The sequence below is a fragment of the Diadema antillarum genome, unplaced genomic scaffold (assembly GCF_040938485.1).
Source record: "Diadema antillarum isolate AM-2024a unplaced genomic scaffold, OU_Dant_1.0 seq00000152_RagTag, whole genome shotgun sequence".
Lineage (NCBI taxonomy): Eukaryota > Metazoa > Echinodermata > Echinoidea > Diadematoida > Diadematidae > Diadema > Diadema antillarum.
In genome coordinates this window covers 399,625-426,110 of record NW_027271225.1, presented here as the reverse complement: position 1 = coordinate 426,110, position 26,486 = coordinate 399,625, and the positions used below count along the sequence as shown (strand labels likewise).

The window sequence follows — 26,486 nt, the reverse complement described above, 5'->3', positions numbered from 1 at the left end:
GTCCATTTGGACCCACCCCCCCCCCCCCCCGGCGCTAAGAGGGGGACCCTGGGTCTGCCATGACAAACTTGAAACTATAGGGATACAGTCATTCATGTAGGTCTACTAACTCATAGTATTAGCTCAGCTCCAAAATCCCTTCTGGTTCCAGAGAAGAAAGTTTTTAAATATTCTTTAATTTTGGGGTGCTTGGGTCCCGCCGGGGCCCCCCAGGGGAAGGATGGCGCCCTTCTTCTAGAGAAGAAGATCTTTTAAGATTCATAATTGGAGAGGGGGAGGGGCATGGTGCCCATTATGAACAAATTGAGATCCTACCCCCAAGAAATGCTATCTGCCAAGATTGATGAAAATCGGTCATGGGGTTTTCAAGAAGAAGATGGAAATATTAAAAAATAAAGTTTACGCACGACGCACGACGCACGACGCACGACGCACGACGCACGACACGCGACGGATGACGGACGACGGACGACGGACGACGGAAGCCGGACGACAAACGCTGGACAAAGAGCGATTAACAGCTCACTAAACTGGTCTTGAGCCTTCGGATCAGGAGAACATGAGGGGGTTTAAAAAGGCCGGGCACAATCTTAACTGAGAAAAGAGGCACCTTTTTTGTACTGAAAATTTTGGCACACTACAGTGAGGGGCCAAGTGCCCTCTTAACCCTAAAAGGGCGGGGGGGGGGGGGGGGGGGGCGGAATCCGCCGCCCCCCCCCCCCCTCGACGTTTCGCGCTATAATTCTGTAACGCGAGAAGTCCTCGTCGCGAGGCTTCTTGACTTTCTTCGTCCAAGTCTCGCGCAACTTTTGATACCAAATTTGCAACGTCCGCGCATACTTTTGCGAAGCCATGCCCATTTTTGTAACGGAATGTCGCCCCAAAACGGGCACAATTTTGTGATTTTGTGTACATTTCCTATGGAAAACAGTGCTCTGTCATGAAAGTCATAAAAACCTGATTATTTTTACAGTTACTAGTAATCACTTTCATTGATTATTTTTGTGCTAATTATGGTAGAAAAGTGGTCAGTGACAATTTCCAATGATAAAACAAAGAAAAAACAAAAGTTGAAAAACAGAGAAATACATAAGAAATTCTGAAAACAATAAAATACATAAGAATTGAAATGAGTTTCGGAAGTTTTTGTGATGTACAATTGTTGAATATGCTAATACAGATTTACAGATCAAAAATTAGACTCTCAATGCTTTTAATTAGGCTAAAATATCATCTTGAGCTTAATTTGCATAATTGATTAATTAAAATTAGAAATTGATTGTTTCCCAAAATCTTATGACACAATCTTGTAGATTATGACGCGGGTCTCACGCATGCAAAATTTCATCGCGATCGCACTACCGATGGCCGAGATCTCGGGGGGCGGCGGAATCCATCCCCCCCCCCCCCCCCCCCCCCGGTCTGAGCATAGCCAAAAAAGCCCGGCCCCTTTAGGGTTAAGGCAAGAAAAAAAAATGAAAAATGTGCCCCTTCATTAAAACATTTGCCAGGTTTGTATCGTGTCCCGTAGGGAAAATATAAATGAATAAACACACACACACACACACACACACACACACACACACACACACATTTTACGGCAATGGGGGGGGGGGAGGTATACTAACCCCCCCCCCCCCCATTAAAAAAAAAACCAATATGGAATGCTTCACTCAGAAACCGTTTTTTTTTCCTTCTTTTTTTTTTAAGTGGGGGTGGGGACAGTGTATCCATCACCTTCCCACTTCGATTTCGTTCACGCTTATGTTAAGTTTTCGCTTAGATATACATGATTTGTGAGATATAATACCCCTTCCCTTGCATGCTCCTATTTATCATGCATAGGCGTTATGCTTCGAGCTTTCCCAAGGAGTGTATAGGCCTCGGGCCTTTTGACTTTGTCTATTCATTCATTCATTCGATGTACACTGTATTCAAATTAGGGTAGTTTGAGTTTACCCATTTTTCTCCCAAAGGGTCCTTTGTGCACGTAAAGAAAGAAGCATAACTGTGTGAAAGTTTATATAGATATAAATCACGAGAACGGAAGGAAATCGAAAATATTAACAAGAGACCCTGGGGTTTAATTAGTCTTACATTCCATACGTTCTTATTACTATATTATGAACAGCAAATGTGAGGGAGGGAGCACCCTAGCGATTTTACCTGCTCAGTTTGAAAAAAAAAATCCATTATCAGGTCATGGGGTTTTCAAGAAAACTTAAAAAAAAAAAAGAAAATAGAAATGATTACACGCACGACCCACGACGTTGAGAACGAAAGCCCGACTATTGCAGTAACCCACATTTTTTTTGTGTGTGTGTGTGTGCAACGTTTATACGGTAAAATATATAAATAAAAAAAAATCTCATTCTTCACAAATAAGTCCCGCTCCGTAGACATGCGGATTGAATGAACGCAGCAATACAGTAGAACACATCAGTGAGAGTTTGAGGAAATGGAACAATCCCTTCAAAAGTTATGAATTAAGTTATGAATATGAAACATATTTTCACTTTTCTCCCATAATACAAGAACACTTGACTTGCATGCCTCTTTCAGAAGGCAGGGGGAACAATAACACAAATCAGCGACAAGTTGAGGAAATGTGCACTTTGAAAAAAAAAAATGGTGAAATTCTCTTCATTTCATTTTGTGTTATATCATTCTACGCCTGTGACATCTACACTGTAGTCTTCTCATGCAGCAGTGACTGCGCAGAAACATAAAAAAAAAATCGTAACTTTTAAACGGATTGTCCCATTTTCCCTAATCTGTCATTGATGTGTTCTTTATACTATAAATATTCATGCATTCACTCAATTCGCATATATAAATTACTTGTCCTGTAAAGAACGGGGATTGTGTTAGATTATAATAATATATAGTCAGTTCGTACTTTTGCTATCTCTCTTTTAGAAGCACCGATGGATTTGTAGTCACATAATCCTATATTGACAGTGTAGGAAAAAGGTGCACAAGACACATTACATGCAAAGAGGGAGAAAATACAGGCAGCATCAACCTCGCAGTCATCAAAGGAACAAATGGGTATAGAACCCACCAGGGAAGTGAATCACCCTGGCAGACAACGTTACAGATGCGTATATCCGAAAATAACATTACATTATGCATATCTTATGTGTGAGGTATTTATATTTACCAAGGCCGATGCATTTCCATGCGATGCTGGAGAACGAAAACGCCAGGTAAAACAGACACCATGCAAGGAGATGCAGGGATAAGGCAGCTCCTATGACTTGCTTGTAAAGCGTACCAGTCGCCATGTTGATCTGTCACGGATGCACACAAAAGTCCAAATATTCTTACATAAGACATGTAAATACACAGGATGGTCTTCCACAGGAAATTGCACGCCCGCACTGAAGGTCTTCAGGTACAGGAGCTGTAATGAAGCGTAAAACATCCGCAGAGGGCAAAGTACAGCTTTTCTTTCGATTTCGTCTCACCTCCCTGTCCTACCGAGGCAGACACCTCCCTGGTTAGCATAATAGGCCCTTTATAAGGTGCATAGTGCAAGGTTACTGTATAAAGAGTTTCCATTTTTGGAAGCAAGTTAAATTGCATCACATGAATGCACATGGATCTATCACATGACAGTGTAAATAAGCGATAACAATGCAAAATAAAGAAAGAACATATCTTAGGAGCACTGTGAAAAATATTCTTGCTCGTGTACGCCCAGCCCTTCCTTCCCACTCCCCTCCCCAGTCCCCGCTATACTTCCAGTTAAACTGACTTTTGTTTTGTTTTATAATTGTTATTTTGGGGGGTAATAGGTATGAGTGGTGTTATCTTATCTTCATGTTTTCATCTCCAAGTGCGTCTTGAGGATTTCATTAATTAAAATGGCGCTCATGAAGATCGTGCCAATTATCAGTTTTATTGTAGGTGGGCTAGACTCATATCAATAGTCCAAAGGAGGTAGGACCATTTAGGCGATGCCGCCATCGAGCTCGCCTATAAAGGAGTGGTATAGTATTGGTGGAGATAAGGATTGGGATTTTAACTTTTTGCAAAATACCAATTAAGAAACCACTTACGAAATCGATCAAGCAAAACATGATTATACGCGCTCGCGTCATTCCTGGAGGAATTCAAAGTTTATTGGATGCAAATCTGTTTTGGAGTGGCTGAGACATCCAAAAAACAAAGCAAAACAAAGCGATCCTATGATAAAAGGTGGGACCCACATATAGGATTGCTCTGTTTTGGATATCTCAGAAATTTTAAGGCCAATTTTCATCAAATAAACGTTAAACTCCTTCTTGAATTTACATGCTCTTTCATATGTTATAATAAGTTTCTCATCATCTCAAACACACACAGACACAGACACACACACACACACACACAGTTAAAACCTGAATCCTCACTGGTCCTCAGCTAAACCAGTACTGTATAGTCCCTTTGATAGGCTACTCCTTGGCCCGCCGAGAGTTCTGTGCCTTGGCCTCGTCAGGGAGGTGAGCCCTTTGACACTCCTTGGCCTCGTCAGGGAGGTGAGCCCTTTGACACTCCTTGGTCTCGTCAGGGAGGTGAGTACCTCCCTGACGTCATCGATAACACGGGTTTATACTGCAGTTGTGCTAAGTGTAGCCTGTGAGCATCAGAGTCTGACTATTCCGAGTCCGAGCTGACACGAAGGAAGAAAACAAGTTGATCTGCGACCAATCCGAGGCAAGATGTAATTTAGTTTGCGAGAGCAGGGAGGTGAGATGCTCACCTCCCTGCATGGCGAGAGGAAGTAACACTAACAGACTGCTTCAATGGAAATATATAGGGCCTATTCACTATAAAGTTATTGCGTATTCAATTATTTTTGGTAAGATGTCTGAGAAGAGCTTTGCAATATTGGTGTGTATTCTGTGAATGAGTAAAGTTTGAAAGAGCGATCAAACGGATATGCGATGGAATAAGATGAGCGTTTTGTGTCGATGCTGGACTGAAACACTGTGATTGACGGCTGGAATGCAGTATGCCAATGCAGATATAAACACGTGTATGTTTTTCTATGTGTTGCAAACAGACGTGCACTTTCCTACTATGATAGGGCTTATATTTTGTATAAAAAGAGTAAAAAATATGCCTTCCAATGAATTGTGAAATTAATGATTTCTTTTTAAAATCCTATTATACTCCTAAATATTCAGTCTGTATGAAAGGATATCATTTTATGGTCAGTACAATAGAAGGAAGTCACTGTCTATTTTTCTAGATAGAAAAAGAGATGCGGATAGATGTATATTAACTTAGGGTGTATGAATAATATCATATAGTTTAAATTATATGTATATGCCTATTATAACAATTCCCTGAGTTCATACACGTGCCATGTTTCCAGGTTAGCATGCCTGTATCCTACAGTGACGGGGTGATCATTAACGGCCCGTTAACGATCGCCCCGTCACTGTACAGGCATGCTAACCTGGAAACATTAAACGCACATTACTTGAACATGAGACCATTCTGAAGCAAATAATTTTCACACAATAGAATGTACTCTTAAATGAATCCCACAAGGATTGGAACAATCATCCCCCAACATTCCCACTGATTCCCACTGATCAGTTAGATAACTACTAGGCCCTACTAGCCATCCCCTTTAATTAGCAAGAGAGCGACATCAATAGGCCTACATGCCTTGAGACGATCCATCGTTTCGCGGGAGTACGTTCCATGCAGGTTGGAGAGATGTAGGGCCCACAGTCAAACCTGTCTATAGCGACCACCGTCTATATATTGCGACCACTAAACACAATTCCCCCAAGAGAAAAGCCATGACCTTGTCTGTAGTAGCCACCTGTATACAAAGGCCACTTTTTCATCTCTCTTGCCCTTGGTGGCCGTTATAGACAGGTTTGACCGTACAAGTACATGTAGTCAAATCTGTCTATAGCGGCCACACCCAAGGGAAACGAAAAGAGTGGCCGTTATAGATAGGGCTCTTCTCGGGGGGGGGGGGGGGGGATTTTTCAGTAGCCGCTATAGACATACAATGTGACTGCTAAGGCAGGTTTCACCGTACCAAGTCCTGTATCACCATGGAGCTATATCTGTACACATTTTGTACCTTCACGGTCACATTAGTCATTACATAGTACACATGTATGAGACAATTACAACGCATGCCAGTTCAGAGCCACCAAGTCTCACGCATTGTGAGTGAGACTCAAGCATTTAGGGCCTGTCTCACGATCTCACGCATGACACCCATTTTTCTCACATATTTCCCTTTTGTCTTTCAAAATAAGTTAAAAAAGTCACTTAAGTATGCACCAACTGGAACCGTAAGATCTAAAAATTGAAAAAGGTCCCTACCGTGGGAGGGCGGACACCCCCCCCCCCCCCCACACCCTCCCTCGCTCAAGCACATGCGCGTGCGCCGAGATGCTGAGTCATGAAAATCTCACTCATACACATTTTTTGAACTTGCATGCCAGTTTTGAGACAACCGCGACTGTGTCAAAGAGCTTGTTACTGTTTTTAATCTTACAAGTATGGTATGCTCTATGTAGTAGACGGCGAGTTGTCTCAATATTGGGGTGTTCTTAAACTGGGGGTGCTGAACACGAATCCACCTGTTGCCATTTTTCTAACCAACGTCTTCAGCCATTGCCATGGCAACGAATTATTTTCTTTAAAAGAACATGTAATTCTTTATTAAACATCATAAAAACATGCTTTAAACACCATAACAAGTCAATACAAATATCTCTTTAATCAATCAAAAATCACAATTCTTATAACGCCATGGTAACCTTATAGCAACAATGGTTGCCATGGTAACAACTATTTTTAAAGAAAACTGATATTTTCATGAAAGAGCGAGAAAATATGACAAGATCGATTGGAAAATTGATCACTAACTACTATCATGATAATCAGCTTTTTTCCCCACTATGTCCATTTCATTTCCTTTTCGTTGCTATATAGCAACAACATGACAAAAGGTGCCTTTTAAAGAAAAAATAGGTATTTCAATTAAAAGGAAAGCAAGAATGAAATAAATTGGTAGATAACACATATCTGAAGAACATACTGTAATTTCCAACAATTGTCAATATAAACATATTTCTTTGATTAAATTGAAAATCACAATTTCCAAATGCCATAGCTGCCTCATCGCGATGACGGTTGCCATGGTACAGATATTTTAAAAAGAAAACAATGATTTTTTTAATTAGAAAAACATGAAAACATGAAAAGATTGAGTAGTTATTGATTACCAGATAAGGGTCCTATTATGATTACCAGCTTTTTTTTCACTATGCTCATCCCACATTATTGTCGTTGCTATGGCATCAACATAAGAACAATTTTCTTTTATAGAAAGAACAACTGTTTCATAAAGAAAGAATATAAACAAATGATCAATTTCTGTAAAGTTAAAATCTTTCGAGCTTTTTCCTCTATTTTGGGGATGCTGAACAGGAATGCACCGATGGTCATTTTTCTAGATGACGTCTTCAGTCGTTGCCATGGCAACAAATTATTTTCTTTAAAAGAGCACATGTTCTTCTTTAAACATCATGAAAACATGCTGTTAACAACAAAATGTGTCAAGAGAAGCATGTCTTTTTGATTTATTAAAAAATCAAAAATTTCCAAGTTCATGGTTACCTCATTGCAATGACAGTTGCCATGGTAACAACAATTTATCACAGAAAATAATATTTTCATGAAAAAATGAAAAATGCCAAGATTGAATAGCATACATGTATAACTATTACAAATTGCTGTCAGTTCTTTTTTCACTATATTCATCCCACATCGTCTTTGTTGCTATAGCAATAACATGAGAAAAACTCCCTTTTAAAGAAAAAAAAATAATGTTAATCATTAGATAAGGAAGGAAAAAATATACTAAAAAAATAAGTAAAAACACAAACATTTAGACAGCCTCCTGAATTTCTGATCATATTACACCTTCGAAACCTTATCTGTAATAATGGTTAATATTTAACATGGTTGCCATGGAAATGCATAAATTTTTTAGAAAAACAAAATCTTCAAGAAAAAAAAATCTTGAAATTATGGCATAAGTTTTGAAGTACTAGTATTACAAATGAACAAGACTATTAGCCATACATAATTCTGTTCATGGAACATCATTTCTGTTCCTATTCGCAACATCATGTTAAGGATTTTTTGTTTTGTTTTTTACCATAGAAATACCTATAGGGAATATAAAACACAAATTACAAGCAATACAAATGTGTAAAAACCTCCACAAAAGTTCAGATTTTCTCGCCATGATTTACTCTGTTTCAGCATTAATGTCTCCAAGACATTTGTAAACCTTTTACCTCCCCTATAGCAATTTCAAACAGATTGCTATAGAACTTTTATCCTTGAAAAAACAATTTTCTCATGTTATTGCTATAGCTACAGAAATGATGTGGAATGAACGTTGTGGAAACAAAAACTGATAATAATTTGTAATGAATATGCTACTCAATCTCGTCATATTTTCATTTTTGTCCATTAAAATATCGGTATTTTCTTCTTCAGAAATGTTACCACGGCAACTGTCATTGCTATGAGGGAGGTAACAATGAAATTGAATAAAAAAGGGGAATTGTTTTTAATTAATTGAAGAGAAATGTATATATTGACATATTTTGGCCTTAGCAACATGTTTTTATGATGTTAAATGAAGAACACATGTTCTTTTAAAGAAATAATTTGTTGCCATGGCAATGGCTGATGAAGACATCGTTTAGAAAAGCGACAACAGATGGATTCCTTTTAAGCATTCCCAAAATAGAAAAGAGCCGAAAAAAATTAAACTTGACAAAAATTGATCGTTTATTTATTTCTTTCCTTTTAATGAGATACTTCTCCTTTCTGGGGAAAAAATCATGTTGTTGCCATAGCAACGATAACAATGTGGCATGAACATAGTGAAAACAAAAACTGATAATTATCATAGTACTTTGTAATGAGCATGCTACTCAATCTTTTCATGTTTTCATGCTTTTTGATGAAAAAATAATTTTCTTTAAAAAGAGCTGTTACCATGGCAACCGTCATTGCTATGAGGTAGCCGTGACAGTCGGAAATTGCGATTTTGAATTTGATTGAAGCGATATGTTTATATTGACTTATTTTGGTGTTTATCGCATGTTTTTATGATGTTTAATGAAGAATACATATTCTTTCAAAGAAAATAATTTGTTGCCATTGCAAGGATGTCATTTACAAATATGGCAACAAGTGGATTCGTGTTCGGCAGACCCAAAATAAAGGAAACAGCACACACACAAAAAAAAATCTCACTAAACAGAAATTTATCATCTACTGACGAATTTTATTCTTGCTTTTCTTTCAATCGCAATGCTTAGTTTTCTTTAAAAGGCAGCTTTTTTGTCATGTTGTTGCTATATAGCAACGAAAGTGAGGTGAAATGAACATAGTGGAAAAATAATGATAATCAAGATAGCAATTTGTGATAAATATTTCACTCAATCTTGTCATGTTTTCTGGCTTTATCATGAAAATATCATTTTTCTTAGGAAATAGCTGTTGCCATGGTAACTGTCATTGCTATGAGGCAAACCATGACATTATACAAATTTTATCTTTTTTATTTATAATGACATATTTTGTATGTTTACAACATGTTTTTATGTTTTAATGAAGAATATATGTTCGTTTAAGGAAAATAATGCGTTACCATGGCAACAGCTGAAGACGTCTGTTAGAAAAATGGCAACAAGTGGATTCGTGTTCAGCACCCCAAAAATAGGGGAAATAGCACAAAAAATCAAAATCTACAGAAAATTTTAAGAACATTACAACTCGCCGTCTACTAATGTGTATGCACCAATATTCTAAGTTCAAAATATGATAACGATTTTGGAGCATTCTTCATGTAACCATTACTGGTAAAAATATGATCAATGTCTTCAAATTTTTTTTTTGAATGAAATTTGCTAGTAATTTGAAACAAATTATGACAAAAATCAAATAAAACTGACAAAGGAATCGATGGTTCGATGGCGTACTACTGTAGTATACCCTCCGTACGTGTTGTATCCGTACGCTTACGCCGGCCGGAGTCGTAGTACAGCACTGTACAATGAACATTAACTGGCTTGGCTTTCGCTGTGTGTGTGTGTGTGTGTGTGTGTGTGTTTAAGTGTAGTGTACAGCTGTACTTGTTGTGTTCACCCGTGATAATCTTCATGGCATGGCCAAAAAAAGTGACTAAGTGTGAATTAGATCAAAATGGCAGCCCCACCAAAACCATGGGAACGGCAAGGACATCTTCGAAATAACACGGGATTACCGTTTGATCAGGATGCTTTGTAAGTATGAAGTGTGCATGAGACGTTTATACGTTGATTCTCTTTGACTTACAGTAGACTGCAAGACGGATCCCCACTAACCACTATGATTATGTGACACAATACAATCAATACGACAGCAAATTCTCCAATATGTATACTTGGGTGACCCACAACTCGTCATAGTTAATGTTTGCGCATATTTGAATCACATATCGCCACTGAAATTCAACTTTGAAATCCAACTTACATACAGGAAAAATGCTGAAAATTCCAATGGAATCACAAGTTCACTGATCGATATCGAAAATTTGCAGCTATCTCGTCAAACGCGAACGATGCGGAATAGTTGTGTCACCAGCGCTCCCATGGACTTAGCACGTAAAAGACGTGTGCGGGTGACCTGATGCTCCCGGCTGCTTTTTACACTTGCAAATTTTTGCTTAGTCCCGTACCAACGGTGGGGCTAAGGGGGGGCCTTATCCCCACTGTTGGTAACGGACTTTCCTTAGCCCACTTTCTGTTTACACTTGTTTTTGCCAAAGTGGGCTAGCCCCACCCCGCACCGATAGTCTCGTACTATCTGGCCGTGCAAAATAGCAGGGTTATATCACTCTAGCACCGCAAATGCGGTGCTAACCCCGCAATTTGCTATGCCAAGCAAGGAAGTGTAAACAGAACGAAAAAATCATCCGGGGCTAAGCGACGGAGACGAAGTCCAACCCCCACTGACCAATCAGAAACGAGGTAATCAAGTGCTTCTGGTGCGTGTGTGTACGTGTACAGTGCACAGCGTAATCATGAATATTAGTGGTTTGGAAAGTACGGGACAAAAAATACGAGTGTAAAAAGGTCAATTTTCTCCTTTGCCCAGGACAAGAGATAGTACGGGGACTTATTGGCGAGTGTAAAAAGCTGAAAAAATTGGTACGGGACTAACGATAGTCCTGGGTCAGAGAAAGTACGTACGGTACCGTATGGGGTTAAGAAACACAAGTGTAAAAAGGGCTATAGACATACACATAAAAGATGCGTGCGGGGACAGTGGTGATACTTACACGTATTCCGATTAAAATTCAGATTTTCGCGAAAAACTGTTCGGTTTTCACCACAATTTGCTTGGTTGTTGTAGCCCTGCCAAGTTTCAAGTGTACTGAACACAGTCTCGGTCATAAATTTTTGTTTAGTGCGCTTAAAACAATTTTAAGTGGGGTGACGGTCTATTCGGGCCCCTGACGAGGTGCGGGCACCTCACTATACTGTACTCGTAAAAGGTATTGTATTGTACGGTCATCTGTGAGCGGGCGCTAGTGTACTACTGAACTAATACTATACAGTTGAACCTCTATTATCCGGCCTCCCTTTATCCGGATCTCTCTATTATACGGACGCAATCTCGCCGTGATTTTTTTTTTTTTAAATATTGTAATTACGGGAGGAAAGGGGATTCCCAACTCCATGAGAACTCCTACACAAACACACATGAATTACATATACTTGATACATTTCTTAATAATTATTTAGGTAAATCATCCCAAGAATTTATAAAAGAAAATGATTTCATTCTTGCAAACACAAACCTCTATTTTGGGGTCTGTTACTGAGTGTAACAATGAAAAGGTTGCAGTATACACATTACTACATGTGGTACTACAATGGGCTGCATCAGTACATGTGTATTATATGTACATGTATAAAGCATTGAGTCTCCCATATCCGGCCAAATTAGTATTAATACATCACTCAGTAGGACAGTACCAAGGTACTAAACTAGTGAAGTAAATAACAGAACTAAACTAGTGAAGTACATTCATATGTTAATTATCAGTTGCTATTTTAAAGGTAGCATGCTTGAAGTATAGGTAAGATTAAGACTAAATGGGTAGTAATGCCCATGGCAGCCATATGCGATGGGCTAAGACTAAGAGTGACAGGAAGAGTCAGTGCCAGTGCAGTGGTATACAGTTGTAGTCTATAGAATAGATTAGAAAGTAGGGGGGGGGGCATTAATTAGGAAGTCCTCGATGATAGTCGATCCTCTAGCTCTACTAGCTCTAGGGCTATGCCGCTAGTCTTACGAGGTAAGTTAGTTACACTTGATTCCAAAATAAAGCTTTAAAAGGGAGAAAGAAAAGAAAATTGACAGAAAAGGTCAACTTGGCTCCTCCTGTCGCTGGACAAAATAGCCATGCAGCACACATGGTCATGGAGGTACACTACAGGTACAGCATTTATACCTCCATGCTGCGCATGTGATGGCGTCTGGTTGGCAAGAACTTAGAAGGAAAGACAAGAAAAGGAAGGATAGAAGGAATAGAAAATATGGAAAAAGATAGTAACGTTAAAATAAAAAGAGAGAAAATAGAAACAAAGAATAGACGGAATTTGTACAATTGTATGCGGTCCCACAAACACTTGCTACATGTAGACGTGTAGATCTTTAGTATGTACTATGCCAGGGATTTCCAATGCTGAGTAGAGCGTGTATTGATCATGCATTGATAGTAAGCTAGGGCCTTTGGGGGTCAAACACGTTTTAGTTGGGCCGCATCCACAAGTAAGTAGTAACCGTTAATTGGGCAAGAAAGTCCCATGGGGCCCACCCCTATGCTTATGGACCAAGAATGCCATGAGTGGGGCTGAATCCACGAGTTGAGAGTGGATCGCACAGTTTTTGGTTTGGGAGGGGGGGGGGTTGTTTGTTTGTTTGTTGTTGTTGTTGTTGTTGTTGTTTGTGGCTCTGAAGTCCATACTCAGAGGATTAAATTTTGGCCAAAAATAACACCAGTTATTCTCAAAGTCCTGAAAAATTATGAAAATTATTCTCTCCAATTTTTGGAAAATAGACTTCACAAGTGTACCCCTCTCTACAAGAAATTATCTTTTAGCGTGGTATAAGATTGCATTATAATTCTGACACGATTTTTGGAATGGAATAATCGACATCTTTCACATCTTGTCCTTGCACCAGACTCACAATTCATACCCATAATTCATCATAGGCCCTACACTACAGTCCGCACATTCACACCGCGCAGACAACAAACAGAAAATCAACAAATGAGGCTCAAATTTCGTATCGTACGGAAAAGGTCTAACATGAACATTTTGAACAATTCACACAATAAAATTTGTGATACTAATCAACATTCTTTTTCAAAATCTGAGGCAAAATGTGAATTTCTTAGTGTTTTTACATTTTTGTGTTACATTCTTTTGCAATTTTAATCGATACAGCGCTTTGTGAGGCTAGTATACGAAGTCCTGCATACTGTATCTAAAATGTCATTAGTTTGCTGAGGTATGAATGTCCAGAATTACATGTACCTTGCTGTCCGATAATACCATACCTGTACATGTATATATTCAGAATGTATTTGAATAGACTTCCCCAATCTAGTATCTAGACTGCCCCCACCCCCCCCCCCCACACACACACACACACTCAAATGACTCCTCTGACAAGTTAAGAGAATCATAAATGTGCCCAGTAAAAGTAACTTGGTGTAAGAAAAAGAAAGAAACATTTTGACTATGATGTGATTATGAATAGTTCCACTTAAAAGATATTCTGGCATTAGTCAGTACCCCGGTAATACCAGTTCATACACTGTAGTAACAATAACATAAGTGTATGATGTACACATAATTCCCATGTCTGCAACTGTGTCAACTGTACGTCTGTGCAGCACAATTTAGTAATCAGTCTAGAATTTAGAAATCCACATGTCTATTCACAATATTCATTGTCGTCATACTTTGTACATTGTACAGGTACAAATGTACCTTGTTTGTGTATAATTTCAGCTAATTTCTTGCTTCTGTAATGCCAATATTTTGAAAAGGGATATGGTCTCTATAAAGTTAAGATTGTTAACCCTCTAACCTCCGACTTACCATATTCTGATTTTACATTGATTCTGTGGTTTGTTTGTTTTTTCTTTTCTCCATCTCTTTCTTCCCATTTAGTAGTCAGCATGTCAATCAGCAATCCACAACAGCTTGGTCTAATGCCAGCAGCAGGGGGATGAGTAGACCTACTGGTGCAGTCAGGAGGGCCCCACCTCCGCTACCCAGCAGAACCAGCCAGCAGGGCAGCCTTATGTCAAGTAGCCCACTTAATCGCTATGGGTATGGTGGCATGGGACTTGGCTCGTATGGAGGAACGGGTTATGGCACGTATGGTGGGATGTATGGAGGCCTCGGAGGGATGTACTCAGGTTATGGTGGAAGCATGTATGGAGGATATGGCCGTCCCATGGGGCTAGGAGACACAAATGATACATATAGTCGTTTTGTCCAGCAAGCAGAAGAAAGTAGCAGACCAGCCTTCCAGTCCATAGAAAGCATTGTGCAGGCCTTTGCATCCGTTAGCATGATGCTAGAATCCACTTTCCACACAGTGTACAACAGCTTCCGGGCTGTCCTCGGTGTTGCAGAACATTTTTCTCGCCTGAAGATCCATCTAGCCAAGATATTCTCAGCTCTTGCTCTGTTCAGATTACTCAAGTATGTGTATCGTCGACTGCTGGTACTGTTGAGACTGAGAACACCTGAATTTGCAGAAGAAGTTTGGAAGGAAGCTGAGAGCCAAGCAGCAGAGGGAACCCTAGCACTACTGCCCAAAGGAAGGCAACATAAAGCACCATCTTGGCCAATATTCATGTTCTTTGCTGTTGTTGTGGGTGGTCCGTACATCATCTGGAAGTTGCTGTCATCTAGTGAAGACGAAGCAGAGGGTATAAAACCTGTAGTTATCCTAAATTGATAGTATTATAAGAAACACCGTCTACAATTTTAATGGTAAAAATAGTGTTTTAAAAGAAGGTGACATTTCATCAAAGGGATGGTTGTGCCAGTTTCAGGTATTTTCAGTCGTGCAGACAAGCACAAATTTACCCTCAGTCTCCACTAAGTTTTGAACAGCTTGTGTGAAGCTGTTTTCCTGCACCAGATATGTTTTGAAGAGATAGGAAAGATGATAGTTATTGGGTGCCAGCAAAAAGACATCTACAAGCAAACAAGTATCTCTGGTTTACTTGAGGATTGCCTTTTCAATGGAGTCAGCTGTGTGCACAACACAATCAGCCAAGATCAAATCCCTAATGTTGTTTTGTTATGATGAGAGGTTTATGGTGTGCACATGTTAACTTACTGAGATAATGGGACATTCTTTAGCTTTAGAGAATAGGACTTTCATCAGTTATTCAAGTAGAATATACTACCCTATCCTCAAAACCCTTCTTGTCCTCACAAAATTCATTTTAAAGGAAATTTAATAGTACAATATCAGTCTTATTAAATTAACACTGAAATTTACTTGTAGTTCTATAGATGACTTACAACTTGTAGATATCAAATCAAAATATTATCCAGAATATGCCTAAAGTGTGAAAGCTGAAAACGAAACTGTTGAATGGTTACTTTCGGACACTTTTATTTTGTATTTAAGATTTATATTATAATGCCAGAAATGTTGTCTTTTTAAACTGAAACTCTCTTCCATGTTGTAAATGTGATGTCATTTTCTTGTCTTGAGAAGACTTTACAGGATTTTTCCTGATGATTGACATGTTAATGGGGTAATGGCGACTCTGAATGAAAAATGCATTGTGTGTATTTACTTGGTATTTAAATCAACAGTAACACCAACAGACAGGCAGTTACATGCATTTGCACATAATGTGTAGTGTTAGGGTTTGGTTCAATTCATATTTCTTGCCAGTTATAGTGTATACCATGCCAATGTCCAGTGGAAATACAGGAACGAGATTGGTATAATCATCCAAGAAACATTTTCATGTATTGTACGAGGTGTACATACAGACATTGTAGCACTAGTATACTTACAGTGTGTGCATGCTAATGAATCTAGTAGGACTTTGGAATTAAACTTTGACCCTTTTTATCACAGTAACTGAAAACTTAACTGGAGCTCACTGACTCTATCTGCAAGACTGCAACCTTTTGTTTGCAGAACAAACAGACGATAGAGAGTTTCCGAGGAGCTGTTTATTGGGTAATGTCATTCTGCATGGTGCACTACAATACATAATTCAAAAGGTACTGGACATTATTTCAAATTAATTAGTCAAACACTAAATAATCAATATTTATTTCTGTCAATGAAAGGCAGTTTGTCAATCAGTGGCAAGTACACATGGACATTAGTTTTGGAATTATTAAGGGGCTGCAGGATTCCACTGTACACTCAAAGTTTCAATACAGTGTAATGTTACAATGCAAGTTCTTCTTTTGAACAGTATTTTTCTTGTCTTCTTCTTCTTCTTCTTTTTTTAAAGCAGGAATTTTTTCCCTCCCTGACCCACCTCTGCATCTTGATTTCTTGAAATTGATTTTTTCGTTTTTTTCGTTGTTGCTTCCTTTGTTTATTGACAGTTCCTGCATGGGCAAGTGGTGATGAAGATCATGTGGTTGCCAGGGCAGAGTACGACTTTGACCGTGACAGTGAAAAAGAACTCTCTTTTCATTCTGGAGACATTTTAAACCTCGCTCCAAAAGGTAATTGTGAATCAGTTTACCTGCTGTAGTATGATTGTACTTGCCAACTGGGGCTACATGATGAATCTTGAGCAAATACCGACATGAAGGCAGCAACATTCAATCAAATTTGGTGGCTGAATAAGTCACCATGTTGAGATACTCTTTTAGTTTTGGTGGGGTGAAGGTTTGCAGGCAAGACCATATTATGAAATTACACAATTCAGACAGAAATTTAAGCATTGATGGAAGCTAGTAAAATATCAGGAGCAAATATTAGAGTCAATTTCTAAGGACTATTGTATTATCTGAAAGGCAGTTTGAATGTAAGCAATTGTAGGAAAGCGATGCATTTAAAAAAAAACTTTGTCACTGTCTAGGATCCAGAGATATTTGATAATCATGGCTGAAGATGTTAAGCAGTGTGGCGAGGAGTTACCAGTAACTTGAGAATTCTGTGCTTTGAATATGTTTATCAGTGTATGTCGGACCAAACGGGGATACACATGTGCTGTGTGGAGGACCATTTAAAATAATATTTCATCAAATGGAATACCCTTTGGTATATGTGTATATTTTTTTATGCCTCCGCCACGAATAGGTGCCGGAGGCTTTATGTTTTCGGGTTGTCCGTCCGTCCGTAATGAATTTTGTGGACAGTGTAACTAAAAAACCTTTTGAGGTATCCTCTTGATACTTGGCATGTAAATGTATATGTATTAGGGAGTGAAGTTGTGCCTATCAACTTTTGGGTGCACATGCTCAAGGTCAAATGCTCAAAATTTCACTATTTCCCCCATATCTGCAAATTGTATGCCATGCCTCAAGATATTTTCTTGAAACCTAGTGTATGCATGTATTACCCAATTAAGATTCTCTGGTGAAAGTTTAGGGTCATGAGGTCAAAGGTCAAAGGTTAAAAGGTCAAGTAAAAAGTTAAAATTTCGCTTTTATCTCCATATCGTGGAAATGGTTCAAGGTATCTTCATGGAACATAGTACATATGCATGTACTGACTGGCAAAGATTATGAAGGGAATTTTGGGTTCATGGGGTCAAAGGTCAGGGTTAAAGGTCAAAGGTAACACTTCAAAATTGTACTATATCCCTCATATTTATGTAATGCCTGCAGGATTATTTTCTTTTTAAACTTGGTACATGCATGTTTAACTCATTAGAGATTCTCTGGGAAGTGTGGTTGTTTTTTGCCAAAAAGGTAAAAGGTCAAAGATCAAGTGAAAGTGCTGAACTTTACTTCTTCCTCCATATCTCGGAAGTGGCTCAAGTTAAGCTATCTTGAAACTTAGTACATATTCATGCATGTTCTGCCTGACAATGATTCTCTTATGAATTTTAGGGTCAAAGGTCAAGGGTCAAAGGCCAGATGAAAATTGTAACAATTTACTATTCAATACAGAAATTGCACTTTTTCTCTGTACCTTGAAAATTATCCAATGCATAAACTTATGAAGGGGTCAAAGTCAAGTAAAAGTCCTAAAATCCCCAAATACGTGCTCTCATTCATCCAATTAAACCTAGGTCAAGGAGGTGAACATTCAACACATTTGTGACAAATGTGTCATTTTGATAATTTGCCAATTTAGTGGAAATGTAATCACACATTGCCCACGTATGTATTATATACCTATTAGGAGAATCATGCATTATGGCGGAGGCATATCAGTCGCCATAGCGACATTTCTAGTGTATTTTGTTGCTGTTTGTTTTTTTGTTTTTTTAATATTGGCTCCTGACGAGAAGGGTATTATTGCCTTCGATACAGTATGTTAGTGCTTACCTTATAAATTATTTGTCACTGTCAAAATTTAGTGCATACAACTGTACCTCTATCAAATCAAGTTGTTTTTTGTAATCTCTACCACACGTGTATTGTAGAACTGCAACCAAGAGTACGTGGTTGGTTACTTGCCAGCTTACAAGGAGAGAAAATCGGCCTGGTTCCAGCCAACTACATCAAGATCCTTGGAAAGAGGAAGGGCCAGAGACACACTGAGAGTGAGCAGCAGCAGGTCAACGCACTTAAACTAACTCAGTCTGGTAAGTCTGCAGTACCAACCCACCGACCTAACACCAGGGAACCCAGGGGAGCGGTGCAGAGACCAGATGGGGAGTCATCAGCCATGGGACTTTCCCCAGCTCTCTCTGGTGGCTTTCAGGAAGACTTCCTGTCATCAGCTGACACTGCTGGTGCAGGGAATGCAGTCAGCACTCAGCTACCAGCATCCACTGAACTGGAAGCAGACTTTGTGTTCAATGATGACAGTGTGAAAGACTCAAACTCATTGACCAGAGATGAGAAGCAGGGAGACTTTGTTGGCTTTGATGATGACTACTGGCCCAGCTCAAACATGAAGAACAAGGAGAAAGGTTAATTGTGTGATGGTGCAAAAATAAATTCTAGTGCCCTTGCAAATGTGCAAGATGAATGATGCCCATGTTAGTGGTAGATCCTATATGCCACTTACACAGAGATTTAATGCACTGCAGGTGCAGCAATGATGTTGCCTCATCAAAGATATCATAATGGTCACTCCATTTACACGAGTCACTGCTTCCTTCTCCTGGATTGATATCCAGGTGTAGGCTCACATAAAGTTACCAGTATTGCCTCAGTAAAATATGAGAAAACATCTCTAAATCTGGAAGGATTATACTTACCTATTATTGATATCTTTACGGATCATAGAGTCCCAGTAAAGTTTTACATCTAGACTGTATGTCCACATTGCCACAAATTTTATTAGCGTATGGTATATGTAGTACTAGTGCAATGAAATGTGAATGCACATTCAGTGTATGTATCAGGAAAAGAATTGGTAGTGTTTCACCATGGATCTTCCATGATTAGTATTTGTATAACTCATTTTGGCTTTGTCTTTACTGAAACAATAATTTCAACTGTTGCTTGTTGTTAATAGAATGTCAGTGAGCATCATGTCGTTTAGTCTTATCCTTTAGTTAAATAATGGTACATGTACAATGGGGTTGTGTAAAACTGGGGTTTGCTGTAAAGCCTTTGCAGAAATATCACCCAAATCCCATTTCCATTTTTTTCGCTCCATGAGAACACATAGGTACTTGTACATTGTACGTGTACATGTATACATGTGTAACAAATATATATATTTTTTGTCAAATTTGTGGAGAATTTTTTACATTCATGCCAGCCTATAGCTCCATGTACTATCAAAAGCAAGTTCTACCCTCTTGTCACTTATTCCTTATTCCTTCTACTTTTGTTTTGTTTAGGATTTTTTTTTTTTTTTTTTTTTGGTGGGGGGGGGTCATGTCTTCATTTTTTTTTCTCGCTGAAAAGTTTGCTCAAATATATTTGTTAGTGTACAACGTTTGTCATATTATTTCAATATTCAGCTGTATTATGTGTATACATACATTTCATTTTGTCCATTCTCCTACTGTAGTAGCAAATATTTTTCTTGGTTAACTCATCATATTGTGTGTAAGCACACACCTACCAGTAGTCGGTATTACAGCGTACATTCTCTTTTTTCTTTAGTCCTACATAGTATGTAGCATTGAGTTTGGATTTATTTTACAGGACTATTACCAAAACTGTTACATGCTTACTGGTATATTGAATTAATCTATGTGACTGACAGATATGTCCCTTCTTTTGGATTAAGTAATGAGGGTAATGTGCTTGGGAACTACCACTGCTGCCAGTGAATTTGATCTAGATACTTTAAGACTGAGAGTCCATGGTTTTATCCACTGAGGCACAGTAGCTCTTTATAGTAGCATGTATAATGCATGAAAGAGAGTGGAGGAAGAGAATAAAACCGAGTTCAAATATGACGACCTCCATCAATGTCTTGTTGCAGTGACACATTGCTCTCTTTTACTTAAAACTGGGTATCTGTTTTTGTAAGTACAGGTACAGATGGTTGGTAACAGTCGGTCAGTGATGAGGGTGTTAAGTATTGCTGAAATTAAAAGCACTTGAAAAGCACAGACCTCCATCAAGCAGCTCATATCCACCCATACTGTGATTTCCAGCTTATGTTATACAGTGCACTCCTGTTACAACGAACACGGTTATAACGAAATTTCGTTATAAGGAAGTAAATCTTCTGGTCCCAAAATTATCACCATTAAAGACTATGGTACAAAATTCGCTTATAACGAACACGGTTATAACGAAATTTCTGTTATAACGAAGTCTTTTTTGAGCGCCACAGACAAAGAAAAACAAAAGAAATGTGCTCCGTTATAACAAAATGCGAATTGCTTTGCGAAAATACGTAGCGGAACAAGGATAGCGTCTCTGCATGGGTGAACGCTTCACACCACTGTGTGTTCGCCCCTTGTGTCACGCACAGTTTCCGAGGGGAACTTGCGTTTATTATTGTAATACAGTTATCCCATCACATTTCACATAGCTTTCCAGTGTATGATGAGTATTCAGCAAACAGAATATGATATATATACGTGGTTTTCTTGTTTTCCTTATATATTGTATTTGTTCGGTTATAACGAAATTTTGTTATAACGAAAGAAAACTGCCAGTCCCGAGCATTTCGTTATAACGGGAGTGCAGTGTAGTCCTAAATTCATATCACCTGCATTATTAGATTCCTTGACCATCAAAACATACTTTCATCTGTTTCTTGTATCATTATCAACTTTCCTGAAACTTTCATCCACATCCATTTATAACTTTTTGAGTTATTTTGCAAGCAAGCAAACAGAAACAAACTCTGGCAAAAACCTCACCTCCTTGGTGGAGGTAAAAGATGTCTTTATGTTTGGCTTGTCAAAACTCTTACCAGGCCACTGGGATAAAAATGTCATGACATGCAGTACTAGTGCATTTCAGCTCTTGTGATTTAATCCATATCTTTTGGGTCCAGAACCAAAATTTGACATGTTGACTTCCCATAGTGAAAATGTTTGGTTCTTGATAAATGATCTGTTACTGCCTCCACACCTTCCCCTCGTTCTGTCTGTGGCCATCCTCCAATCTCTTCACCAAGTTGTTGAGTAAATTTTGGTTAAATGCAATTGATGCAAGTGAACTATAAATGTGTTTATTTGGACTAGAAAATGAAAGTAGGCAGCTACTCTGTAAATGTGAAATCATATTTCCACTACAGCTCAGGGATGCCAAGTTCAAAAAAATTTTATGAGTGAGATTTTCATGACTCGGCATCTCGCCATGCTAGTGTGCACGCGAGTGAGGGTGTGGGAGGTGTTTTCCCCCCCTTGAACCTCCCACGGTAGGGAGCTTTTTCAATTTGTAGCTCTTAATGGTGCGATCAGTTGCATACTTAAGTGACTATTTTTTACTTATTTTGAAAGACAAAAGGAAAATATACCTTCATTTGCAACTATCACTTTAATCTTTTGAGCTATGCTCATTATTATAGGCCCAAGTTGCAGACTTCGCCGATGCGTGAGAAAAATGGGTGCCATGGGTGAGATCGTGAGATGGCCCCTAGATGCTCGAGTCTCACGCAAAATGCGTGAGACTTGGTAGCTCTGACAGCTGTGCCAGTAGTTGACTGGAATCATTCTTAGGAGTAATGATACAAAGTGCTTCACAAATGATTCAGATTACTCCTATGGGAACCCAGAGGTGAAGCCAATACTATGTCAATTTCAAAGATATTCATTTCCATATACGCAAGCAGTATTATACTCAATTGTAATAGAGATATCTTTGTATGATATAGCTTATTCATGACAAAGCAGTGATAGCCTGATTGGACACTCTGAGGGAAATAAGTTTGGATGGAACCCAAAAGGTTGAAATTGATGTGCTCATCTTCTTTAAATGCAATGTTGTATGTGTATAAATTGATGTGAACTTGTCAACTAATCACATCAATTGTGCCGTGATAAAACATTTCCGGGAACACAATGATTTTTGTCAATAAATTACAGTCAAAGGCATAGAAAGCAAATGATGTGGCCTCCTTTGCTGAGATTAGCCAAGCACACTTCCATAGAGTTCTGTTAAGTCTCCTGTTAAGACATGGTGGCCCAACCAGAGAGCTGAAATTTACAATTGATTTTTATATTTCTCTTTATTTCAGGCCACTACCTTTCTCTTGAAGTGCCACCAAAATTTCAAGTTTAAAGAAATACGTTTGCAAAGATATTTTATCAATTTCACTTGGGTCTTCACAATAGTTACAGTAGAACCTTCAAAAGTATTGCATGACTGCTACAATCAATTTTTCTGCTTCCATTCATTGTCACACATACCAGGGCTCAAAACAAACTTTTTTTTTTCTCTCTCTCTCTCTATACAGTGTATCTTTAAAACATGACAGATGCATTCTTGAGAATTTTACTGTGATGTGACTTTATTTCCTATTCTGATGCAGCAAAATATTAATAAATTACGAATTGATGAAATGTAACGCAAATCTTGATGTAAACATTAGCTTGGAGTCCATGTCCATGTTTTTGTTTGTACAATAATCCAGGGCTCGACACTAACTTTATTTTTCGGTGGCCCGATGGGGCCACCAAAATCATCAATTTCAAATTTTTGGTGGCCCGAGAGAAAAATTTGGTGGCCCGAAAAAAAACCCACATTGATAAAAGTCCATTTTTATTTTTTTTTTGATAAGTCGCACACTCACTGCATGCATTTATGCATTTCCGGCGCAAAAAGTTACGAATTTATTGACACACTTTTAACAAAATTTTGGTGGCCCGAGGTGGGCCACCAAATTTGCCCTTTTCTGAAATTTGGTGGCCCGACTTTCATTTTTGGTGGCCCCGGGCCACTGGGCCACCGTTAGTGTCGAGCCCTGAATAATCTGTCTCTATTTCCCTTTGGCTCACAAGTCTTGTTCTTCTGTGATAATTCTCACTCATTAATTGTTTACATCTATCATAACCAAGCTTGTGAATTACACATGCCTGGAGTTGAAGGTATATTGCTATGTCCATGGTTTTTACCTACAATTACAAGAGCACAAACACACACACACACACACACACACAAACACACACACACACACACACACACACACACACACACACACACACACACACACACACACAAAACACTGACAAACCTATAGATATAGATAGATGAATATATAGATATAGATATATATGTAATACACACACACATAAACACAATATGCAAAGTATGGTATTGTATGGTATTCTTTCATTAAGATGTACATGTATATTCAAGAGTCAGAGAGGAAAATGTCTTTGTTTCACAAAATATAGTTCAGTTATTACATCAGCCCATGGTACACTTAAATTTATGTCAATAGAGTACATGTACAAAGAAAGTCAACACATCTTTTCTGTATTTTCTCACAAAAATGTGCACGATCCAGTCAGTGGGTCAAAGTTGGATGTGTTGAAGAAAAAAATATGGTCACACTGATGTGGAACACATTACAAGGTGTAGTGTGATCTAGATGTAAATACCTCTTGGCAATGCACATGTCTCATACAACCAGCATAGAGTAACTTTGAGTCCTCCATAGCAGGAAAGGTCATAAAGTAACCACACGTCATACCTTAATTTCTGCTGGCCAGTCACATTCAATGGATTTATTGGCAAGAAGAAAGGAGCATCTCATCCGGGCTTAATTTCATAAAGAGTTCATACGATAGCAACTCTTGCTAGGAAGACAATTGTCATGGTAACGACTAGAATCCAGCTTACTGATTGGCTGTTGCTATAGGAAGTTGCCATTCAAGCAAGAGTTGCTATCCTAGCATCTTTTATGAAATGAGACCCAGGTCCTGTATTCACAACCCAACCTATCACTGCCAGTTTTCTTTCCCCCAAATTATCTCATTTTTCATTATCCATATCCACTGCCTCTCTCCAGACATCTAACTCATATCACAGAGACTCCAACCCAAAGTACCTTCTGATCTGGAGATTCTCCCGCCTGAAACCCCTAGCAAACGGGAGACTCAAAGTCGATGTGTGCGAAGCGCGAAATTCCCAGGGTTCTAGATGCTCTCTGGTGCTATCTAAGGCTTATTTTTTCAACATACGATAGAAATATGTAAGAAATCCTTTCCAACGGGAGACAAAGAGCCAGGGCGGGAGAAATCAAATCTCAAACGGGAGAACGGGAGATTTTGCAAAAATGGGTTTTCGGCGGGAGATCTCCCGTCAAAAACGGGAGAGTTGGAGTCTCTGATATCACTCCTCTTCCAGCCAGGCATTTTTAGCTCACCTGAGCCAAAGGCTCAAGTGAGCTATTGCGATCGCCCTTTGTCCGGCGTCCGTCGTGCGTCGTCCGTCGTGCGTCGTGCGTAAACTTTTTACATTTTCATCTTCTTCTTGAAAACCCCAAGACTGATTTTCATCAAACTTGGCAGGTAGCATCCCTAGGGGGTTAGGAACTCAATTTGTTAAAATGGGCACCATGCCCCACCCAGGGGGCCCCCAGGGGGGCCCAAACCCCCCAAAATTAAGGAATCTGTCAAAATCTTCTTCTCTAGAACCAGAAGTGATAGAGCTAAGTTAGTACTATGAGTTAGTACATTGATGATTGTAGTTTCAAGTTTGTTCATGGCAGAATCAGGGGTGCCCCCCTTGGGACCCAGGGGAGGGCGGTGGGGAGGGGTTCTAAAGGGGCTTAAATTGTACATTTTCATCTTCTTCTTGAGAATCCCATGACCCATTTTCACCAAACTTGGCAGATAGCATCCCTAGGGGGTTAGGGACTCAATTTGTTAAAATGGGCACCATGCCCCACCCAGGGGGCCCCCAAGGGGCCCAAACACCCCAAAATTAAGGAATCTGTCAAAATTTTCTTCTCTAGAACCAGAAGTGATAGAGCTAAGTTAATACTATGAGTTTGTACATTGATGACTGCAGTTTCAAGTTTGTTCATGGCAGAATCAGGGGTGCCTCCCTTGGGACCCAGGGAAGGGGGTGAGGTGGGGTCCTAATAGGGCCTAAATTGTACAATTTTATCTTCTTCTTGAGAACCCCATGACCCATTTTCACCAAACTTGGCAGGTAGCATCCCTAGGGGGTTAGGATCTCAATTTGTTCAAATGGGCACCATGCCCCACCCAGGGGGCCCCAAGGGGGGCCCAAACCTTCAAAATGAAGGAATCTTTAAAAATCTTCTCTAGAATCAGAAGTTATAGAGCTAAGATAATACTATGAGTGAGTACATTAATGACTGTAGTTTCAAGTTTGTTCATAGGAGATCCAGGGGTGCCCCTCTTGGGGGCAGGGGGGGGGGGGGGGGTTGGTTGGGAAGGTCCAAATGGGGGCCTGAATTGTACATTTTCATCTTCTTCCTGAAAACCTCATGATGTATTTTCATCAGACTTGGCAGGTAGCATCCCTAGGGGCTCAGGATCTCAATTTATGAAAATGGGCACGATGCCCCACCCAGAGGGCCCCAGGGGGCCCCAATCTCCCCAAATTAAGGAATCTTAAAAAACTTGGGCCCTTATTGTACATTTTCATCTTCTACTTGAGAATGCCTGGTCAAATTTTGGTAGAGCTGTGAATGATTTAGATTAGTGACTGCGTGAAAGGTGAACTTGCGATACTCAGGTGAGCGCTAGACCCGCGGGTCTCTTGTTTAATTTAGGTCTATGTTTTCAAGGCACACTGAGCCCCCATGAATCATGATGTACAGTGCACTCACATTAATAATGAACACGATTATGACAA

At 39.2% G+C, this 26,486-nt stretch overlaps 1 protein-coding gene across 1 annotated transcript; it reads left to right on the top strand.

Moving 5' to 3' along the window:
- The first annotated feature begins 10,254 nt into the window (after window positions 1-10,254).
- Window positions 10,255-19,427, top strand: LOC139727788 (uncharacterized). The gene is made up of 4 exons (XM_071638761.1): window positions 10,255-10,334; window positions 14,283-15,052; window positions 16,713-16,835; window positions 18,710-19,427. Exons 1-4 carry the CDS (start codon window positions 10,255-10,257, stop codon window positions 19,204-19,206), a joined length of 1,470 nt encoding a protein of 489 aa, XP_071494862.1. The 3' UTR covers window positions 19,207-19,427.
- The last annotated feature ends 7,059 nt before the right edge of the window (window positions 19,428-26,486 follow it).